The 9323-nt window shown below is 37.7% G+C and overlaps 1 protein-coding gene across 1 annotated transcript in view; it reads left to right on the forward strand.

The window, feature by feature from the left end:
• The window catches only part of lekr1 (leucine, glutamate and lysine rich 1), a 162178-nt gene extending 153965 nt beyond the window's left edge, over positions 1-8213 (forward strand). The window contains exons 10-12 of the mRNA XM_063047290.1: positions 3260-3424; positions 5314-5613; positions 7501-8213. Of these exons, the coding sequence (XP_062903360.1) occupies positions 3260-3424; positions 5314-5613; positions 7501-7878 (843 nt within the window). The 3' untranslated portion in view covers positions 7879-8213. The remainder of the gene's footprint in view (positions 1-3259; positions 3425-5313; positions 5614-7500) is intronic.
• Positions 8214-9323: the final 1110 nt, after the last annotated feature.

The following is a 9323-nucleotide window of genomic DNA, read 5'->3' on the forward strand; positions in this document are numbered from 1 at the left end:
TGAGTGGTTTAGATGGGGTAAAGTTTGTTAGGTGGGTTCAGGAAGGTTTCTTGACACAATATGTAGATAAGCCTACAAGAGGAGAGCTGTACTTGATTTGGTATTGGGAAATGAACCTGGTCAGGTGTCAGGTCTCTCAGTGGGAGAGCATTTTGGAGATAGTGATCACAATTCTTTCTCCTTTACTGTAGCATTGGAGAGGGATAGGAATAGACAAGTTAGGGAAATGTTTAATTGGAGTAAGGGGAACTATGAGGCTATCAGGCAAGAACTTGGAAGCATAAATTGGAAACAGATGTTCTTGGGGAAACATACGGAAGAAATATGGCAAATGTTCAGGAGATATTTGTGTGGGGTTCTGCGTAGATACGTTCCAATGAGTCATGGAAAGGATGGAAGGGTACAAGATCTGTGGTGTGCAACAGCTGTTGTAAAACTAGTCAAGAAAAAAAGAAGAGCTTACGAAAGGTTCAAAAAACTAAGTAATGATAGGGTTCTAAAAGATTCTAAGGCTAGCAGGAAGGAGCTTAAGAATGAAATTAGGAGAGCCAGAAGGGGCCATGAGAAGGCCTTGGCAGGCAGGATTAAGGAAAACCCTAAAGCGTTCTAAAAGTATGTGAAGAGCAAGAGGATAAAACGTGAGAGAATAGGACCAATCAAGTGTGACAGTGGAAAAATGTGTATGGAACCGGAGGAAATAGCGGAGGTACTTAATGAATACCTTGCTTCAGTATTCACTACGGAAAAGGATCTTGGTGATTGCAGGGATGACTTGCAGTGGACTGAAAAGCTTGAGTACGTAGATATTACAGAAGCTTTTGGAAAGCATCAAGTTGGATAAGTCACCGGGACTGGATGGGGTGTACCCCAGGCTACTGTGGGAAGCGAGGGAGGAGATTGCTGGCCCTGTGGCAATGATCTTTGCATCATCAATGAGGACGGGAGAGGTTCCGGAGAATTGGAGGGCTGCAGATGTTGTTCCCTTATTCAAGAAAGGGAGTAGGGATAGCCCAGGAAATTATAGGCCAGTGAGTCTTACTTCAGTGGTTGGTAAGTTGATGGAGAAGATCCTGAGAGGCAGGATTTATGAACATTTGGAGAGGCATAATATAATTAGGAATAGTCAGCATGGCTTTGTCAAAGGCAGGTCGTGCCTTACGAGCCTGATTGAATTTTTTGAGGATGTGACTAAACACATTGATGAAGGTAGAGCCGTAGATATAGTGTATATGGATTTTATTTGATAAGGTACCCCATGCAAGGCTTATTGAGAAAGTAAGGAGGCATGGGATCCAAGGGGACATTGCTTTGTGGATCCAGAACTGGCTTGCCCACAGAAGGCAAAGAGTGGTTGTAGAGGGGTCGTATTCTGCATGGAGGCCAGTGACCAGTGGTGTGTCTTAGGAATCTGTTCTGGGACCCCCTACTCTTTGTGATTTTTATAAATGACTTGGATGAGGAAGTGGAGGGATGGGTTAGTAAATTTGCTGATGACACAAAGGTTAGAGACATTGTAGATAATGTGGAGGGCTGTCAGAGGTTACAACGCGACATTGATAGGATGCAAAACTGGGCTGAGAAGTGGCAGATGGAGTTTAACCCAGATAAGTGTGAGGTGGTTCATTTTGGTAGGTCAAATATGATGGCAGAATATAGCATTAATGGCAAGACTCTTGGCAGTGTGGAGGATCAGAGGGATCTTGAGGTCCGAGTCCATAGGACGCTCAAAGCTGCTATGCAGGTTGACTCTGTGGTTAAGAAGGCATACGGTGCATTGGTCTTCATCAATCGTGGGATTGAGCTTAAGAGCCCAGAGGTAATGTCTGACCCCACTTGGAGTACTGTGCTCAATTCTGGTCACCTCATGAAAGGAAGCACGTGGAAACCATAAAAAGGGTGCAGAGGAGATTTACAAGGATGTTGCCAGGACTGGGGAGCATGCCTTATGAGAATAGGTTGAGTGAACTCAGCCTTTTCTCCTTGGAGCGACGGAGGATGAGAGGTGATCTGATAGAGGTGGCCAAGATAATGGGAGGCATTGATTGTGTGGATAGTCAGGCTATTCCCCAGGACTGAAATGGCTAGCATGAGAGGGCATAGTTTTAAGGTGCTTGGAAGTAGGTACAGAGGAGATGTCAGGGGTAAGTTTTTTACGCAGAGAGTAGTGAGTGTGTGGAATGTGCTGCTGGCAGTGGCGGTGGAGGCAGATACGATAGGGTCTTTTAAGAGACTCCCGGATGGCTACATGGAGCTTAGAAAGATAGAGGGCTATGGGCAAAGCCTAAGTAGTTCTAAGGTAGGGACATGCTTGGCACAGCTTTGTGGGCTGAAGAGCCTGTATTATGCTGTAGGTTTTCTATGTTTCTGTGTTTCTGTTACTCTCCCTATCTATCACTGAACTATAAACTAGGGGCAAATTACGGTGTCCAATTAACTTATCAACAGTATGTAATTGGGATATGGGAGGAAATAAGAGCACCCGGAGGAAACCCTCAAAGTCACAGAGAGAATTTGCAAACTCCACACAGACAGCACCCAAGATCAGAGTTGAACCCATATCTCTGGTTCAGTGAGGCAGCGGTTCTACTAGCTATGTCCTTGCGCCAGTCAATGCACATTTTGATGTTACTTCTGCCAAGTTCTTTTATAGAGGCAGGTCTTCTGAATGTGCAAGCCACAAGCACAGGCTCCCAGTCTCATTGAAGATCTCTTTCAGAGTACATCACCACTGGCCCGTTTGCTACTTTATCTTCCTTATCCAGTACCTGATACTGATCTGACATTCCTCCCTGCCTCTGGTTGATGGTTCACCATCCTATCCTGACTCAATGAAGTCCTGATTCTACTCCTCCAAAATAAAGTTCAGATCCTCCTTATCCAGCATACCTCAACTAACATACTGTACATTGAATCCTTATACAGTGTCATTTTTAACACAGCTTCAGGTGCACAGAACAGTTTCTAGACACTAATCATTCCCTTGAGTATTTAACAATTTTTCCAATTCATACAAACAAAACTAGTAAATTATTAGTTTAATTCAAGAATAACTGATAATGTTGTTTAATCATAAAATTATTTTATTGTAAAATACGCATCGATCATCTTTCTGTGTAACAATAGCAAATCAGAAGAAAATACTTAAGGAAATTTTTGTTAATTGAATTTTACATTATTGACACAAAGATTGTTAGCGGCCGAGAGTACTTGTAAGGGCATAAAGCTAAACAGTGAAGTTTCTGTATGGTTTTGTCTCCAGATGGATTCAGAACTGTCCAAGCAGCATGAGAAACATTGCACAGAACTCAAGGAGTTAACACAGCAAATGAAGGAAGAGGCAAAGTTTCAAATAGATATTGAGAGAGAAAGACATCAGGAACTAATAACCAAATACAGAGAAGAATTTAAGACACTCCAGGCAAAGGTAATAGCTTCTAACATCCTGTTATCCCAAGAATTGTAATCCTACTTCTGATATTTTGTTTCGTAGTTATTATTACATGCTTGTTTGTTTGATACAAAGGGCCAAGGAAGAAATGTTCATTTGGTTTCATCATCCCTTAGTTTCATGTTCATTTAGATTATTCTGAAAATAACGTGAAAAGTGGCAATTGTCTCAATGTTTTACTTAAATCATAAAGTGCACAAATCTCATGAGACTTTTCATTAGGATTATACTGTATCTGCTGCACTGTCCATGTATTATTTTTTCATATTTGATACAGATTATACCATCACAGCATAACTTTGTCATCAATCTATGAACATCACAACACAATGTCTGAAATATTTAGCATTGTGAAATAACTGTGAAAACATTGAACCATTTGTTATGAAATGTTGGTCATTTAAGAGGGAAGGGTAAAAAATGGCAATATTGAGCTGTCACATCCTCAGGATTTCTGAAGCACCTCATGGACTACATAGGTACTGATGCTCTGGAGGGAAACATGGCATAGCAAGAGCTAATAAATAGCAAAGCTTATTAACTGCAATAAAATAAGAAATGGTAGTATTGCTGAAATCATAAACATTGCACATTGTTTAAAAGCACACACAAAAAATGCCAGAGGAACTCAGCAGTTCAGGCAGTATCTGTGGAGGGAAATGAACAGTCGATGCTTCAGGCCAAGATCCTTTATCAAGACTGGAAATAAAGAAGGCAGAGGTCAAAATAAAAGGGTGAAGGGAGGGGAGGAGCACAAATTGGCAGGTGATTGGTGAATCCAAGTGAGAGGGTGAAGATGAGTAGCTGGGGGTGTGAGTGAGAAAGATGTATAGAGGGGGAGCTGGGTAGCTCATGCCACCTCATTCCCCACCCTTTTATTCTGGCTTCAGGTCTTCTTTATTTTCAGTCCTGATGAAGGGTCTTGGCCCAAAATATTGACAGTTCATTTCCCTCTTTATATGTTTGCTGAATTCCTCCACCATTTTTTTGTGTTTTGCTCCATTCCAGCATCTGTATTGTCTTGTGTGTCAAAATGGTTTAAAAATATATTTAAAAGCAATGGACTGCCAACGCAGTCTGCTTTTCAATCATTCCAAGGGTTTTCCTTTATATATTGCTCATTTCTCTCAGTGGACTTCTGCACAACATCTTTAATTGTATGTCTGTTTAAATAATTCCTCTCATTCCTTGTTGTTTGCATCATTTTATTTAGCTCTTTGTTCCATATTTTTGTGTTCCACTCTCTGTTTTGAATTCCAAAAGTTGAAAAATAATGATTCATATGAAAAATCAGCCAAGCTAAACAAAATGAAGTTTTGACAATATCCACCATTAAAAAGTTATAGTATTAGGAAACTGGACTTATTCACTCTGAATGATGTGTAGATAATGTAAAACATGTGCAGTATTCTTTGATGAAGTTCCAACTTTTTAACTATTTTTGTAACCGACATTAAAGATAATCATCTTTTATTTTAAACCTATTTTCCTTAAGAATTTCTTGTTCTAACAAAAGGACTTTGACGTGAAAAATTGGCTTTGTTCCGCATGTCACACAAGGAATACCTAACTGTATGAGTGTTTCCACCATTTTCTGTTTTTACTCATTGTTTATTTGTTAGCAAGGATCATGACTGTGTTACCTTCCAAATGTGTTAGCTATTCCTCATTAATTGAAAAACACTTCTGCTGAATTATTAGTATTTCAGAGATTATAATTAAATGACTGTACACATGTATTTAATTGAAACATTGAGGGCAATAAGATCCTAACAATGGGAAATCTTGTTTTCATAAAATTACAGTATGTTTCTTAAACTTAACTATGTTTCTGTGAGTTAAGTTCTTCATTGTTTTATTATCAGGTTCCTGAATTGGTCAGTACTGCCACCAGTAAATTACACATGGAAGTAAACAGGATGAAATCAAAGCTTGAAGAAACCCAGTGCCAGATAACGCAGAAAGACCATTACAAAGATGATGAAATCAGTAAACTGGTAAAAATAAACTCTCAGCTGGAGATTCAGTTAAAACAAGAACAGAACAAAGCAGAGTTCATGAATGAGGGATTTAGGAGTGAAATGCGACAGAAATCTGCAGAGATAAGAGAAAGCAAGCAAGAGATACTGCAACTAAAAGAGGCGCTAGACCAGGCTGAGAAAGAGGTATGGATCCATATATTAATAACAAAAGTCTATGTTAAAGTATTTTTGTAAGACTGTTCCCTAACAATTCAACAAGTTTATTCATAGGGTAATTGTGCAACGCAGAACAGGAACACAAATTTTTTAACCCTCTGTGTGTTGATTTCTAGTTACCAGAAGCATCTACACGTCAGTTGTAAATGTATTCAAGAACATTATTCAAATACATAGATATTATATTCATTAATTTCTGTATATTTCTTTATCAGCAGTTAAGAAATCCACATGTTTCTACCCTTACCAGTTGAGAATTTGTCTGAAAGTGAAAGGGGCAGAGGAAGGTAGTTTTATTGCATAGTTGTTGATAACAGCAAGCAAAAAAAATGAAGTTGGGATTCCGGGCTTCTAAACTTTATTGGTAATCACTATAATTTCAAGTACAGGCTTATAATATTAGTAGTCATATTATTATCCACTGTAAACAAGAGCATGGCACAATAGCAAATTTTCAGTGTAATCCCCAGAAAAGGCAAAAGAGAATTGGCCCATTTACAAGCTCTTAGTATCTAATATTGCTGGGATCTTAAGTGGGGTAGAATTTCTGGGTTTAAGAGATGATTTTGATGATTTTTGTTGATTTCTGAAATATTTATGATTATAAGCAGCAGAAGAAGGTTCCAGGGCCTTGAATTCTCATACCTTGTCCCCTCAACTTTTCAACATTTAGTGAGCATTCCTCAAAGCCTTGCTCAAACTGTTCAATATTAATTGATCTTCTAGAGGATGAGGGATACTGGAAGTGATATTACCAAAATTCTAATCTAACTAAAGGTTACCACAGGAATGATGGTGTCAGTATGGAGGGTAATGGTTATCATGCGGGCAGCAGGGACAAGTATTGTTAAACATTTAATTACTAGTTTAATTAATTTGCCAGAACATCATGGGCCTAAGTACTATATCATTTTATGTTCTATGTTCTTGCTGTATTTTACATTAGGAGGAACATACAATCTATATCTTAAAATAGTGTTTATGGAAATGATTTCAAGCAACGTTAGATATAGTTAATGTCATTACTTTCCAAATGTTGCATCTATTGATTCCAAAGGAGCCAATTTAAGAAGCAAAGCAAGATGCTTAACTTCTGCTGTGTAGCATAGTTCAAAGTGATGAACTTTTAAGCATATGTAAGTGTTTTTCTTGCTGACTAATAGTTAACATATCGGCAGAACTGAATGTATTTTGCTGCGGTGTCATTGTCAGTCAAATATGTGCCAATATTTGCACTAGAATAATGGCTACATGAGTTATGATTTCTGAGTGAGATGTATAGTATAGTTTTCTAGTGAAGGTTCAATACCTTCAAGAGATGAGGAAGAATTAGTAATTATGGATTAGTAAAGTACAAAGAGAGATAAAAACTTGATCCAGCACAAAAACATCCGAAATATTTTGATTGTTGGCTTAGCTTCCCTCTCTAAGTCTTTAAATGAGTCACCAAATAGAAATCAAGGTACATTTTCTGAGATAATATCGTTATCATACTGTATAGTCCTCAATAGGAACGTATTTCAGAAAGTGGGGGAAAATAGTCATCCTCTCAGTTTTTGAAAACATAGTTCCTTTAGAAAATGCATTATCTTATCAGTGATATCAAGAAATAAAAATTTTTCAGTAACAGTTATTCCATTTTACAAGTCTAATATTTTTAAGAATGTGATTTAATGTAGATAGTATTGGTTGTTTAGTAACTTTTAACTGTCAGGTAAGTTCAATAATACTCTAATCTTGGCTTCTTCTTGCATTTCACAATATACAAATTTCTAGTTCAATTTATTCAGTCCTATGAAAATTATAAGCATTTTCTGTTAATAAAGCATGACTGCTGTATGTTTCTATTTGCAGAATACTTTTCTTGCAGAAACTGTGCGCAGAGAATGTGAGGAGCGTTATGAGCTCACTGAAGCTCTGAGTCAAGCCAAAGAACAGTTGATGGAATTAAAAAGACTCAGTGGAGAACCTTCACCTTCTTACTATTCAATCAGCCAAAGAAGTATCAGTTCTTCTTCAAGTAATCAGGAATGTAAGACTCAAAGATCTCCCTCCAACAGCAGTAGGTCTAAAGTCAATGGCTTTCAAGGGCACCCAGCAAAAGCTATTTCCTTACATAGTTCTGGATGCTCTGCTTTACCAGCCATTCCAATACACCATCCATCCAAAGGCAGTACATTATCTGCAAGTGAAATCAAACAAAGGATTGCAGCAGCAGTGAAGAGAAAATAGTCCGCTTCCAAATTCAAGATGCAGGTATTTGAGAAAGAAATCATCTTGAGTAGACTGTTCATCTTTGTTCATTCTTCATCATGTTAGGTTCTAGAGATGAATTTAAACTATGTGTTTTCAGCAAACAATACAAAACTGTTGTGTATTCATAGAAATTCATTAATAATTTTAATACAATTTAACAGAATGATTCTGACATCACAGAACTACTTTCTGACAAATACAATCACCCTCCTGTCCACTTATGTAGAATACTTCCTTGTACTTTCTCGAGTGCTTGTATACTTTCATTTTGAGCATGAAGGGTTACAAAATCACACAAAATGCTGGAGGAACTCAGCAAACCAGGCAGCATCTATGGAGAAGAGTACACTCGACGTTTCAGGCCGAGACCCTTCAGCAATCCTGCTGAAGCATCTCAGCCCGAAACATCAAGTGTACCCTTTTCCATAGATGCTGCCTGGTCTGCTGAGTTCCGCTAGCATTTTGTGTGTGTTGCTTAGATTTCCAGTATCTGCAGATTTTCTCTTTTTTGTGAGGGTTACAAAAGTACATACAAACTAACTAAAGAATTAACCAGAGCCCCTAATTAAAATGACAGAGATCTATATCTTTATTTTTGCACACATTCCAATTCTGTCTCCTTTAAAAATATCCAAACCACTGGGATTCACTTCCAAACGTTATCAACATATACCTTAAGTTTTGATAATTGGTGCCTCTGTTCCAGATCGCCATGCTCATTTACTCCATTTATAAATATATTCCTTTTCTACCACCTTAATCTCTGACTACTTTTTATTATTGTGCTCTTCACGATACCCACCAATTTAGTAATCACACAGAAATGCATCTTCATAACTTGCTTCATCATAAATTACAGGGAAGGAACTGCAGCAAGTCTCTGTCAATGAAGTCCACTTGGAAACCTTTTTTTACTTCTGCACGATAAGACTTTGGAGTGACAGGCACTGATAAAACTCCTCATTGGCTTACCATGCACTACATGTTGAGTGTCTTTTTCCAAATATCAAAGAATTTCCAGGCCAGTAGGTCTGCAGTACTGTACCAATATACATAGGTTTATTGTTGCTTCAATTAAATCCATACAGATGGTTAAGGCTATCCTTTCATTTTGAAATCTGCTTTGCTTATATTCTTTCTCATAATTTTGAGTTCCAGAAAGTTTTGTGTTAAACTTTGAATAAAGATTCCATTTTTGTCCTACCATAGACAGTGAACCATCCTTTATTTGTTCCATATTCTCTTATAAACACATGTTGCTTTAGCTTTCTATCGATCCTGACACTGTTTCCTTATTGATTTCTTTGTGTATATGTAAAATGTAATCCAACCAATGCAATTTTATACCTTTAAGTTTGTTTTGCATATCTATTAACTTCCTCTGCCTTAAATCTTAAATAACTTTATTGACATATCAAACA

This window comes from Mobula hypostoma, chromosome 4 (genome assembly GCF_963921235.1).
Source record: "Mobula hypostoma chromosome 4, sMobHyp1.1, whole genome shotgun sequence".
Classification (NCBI taxonomy): Eukaryota; Metazoa; Chordata; class Chondrichthyes; order Myliobatiformes; family Myliobatidae; genus Mobula; species Mobula hypostoma.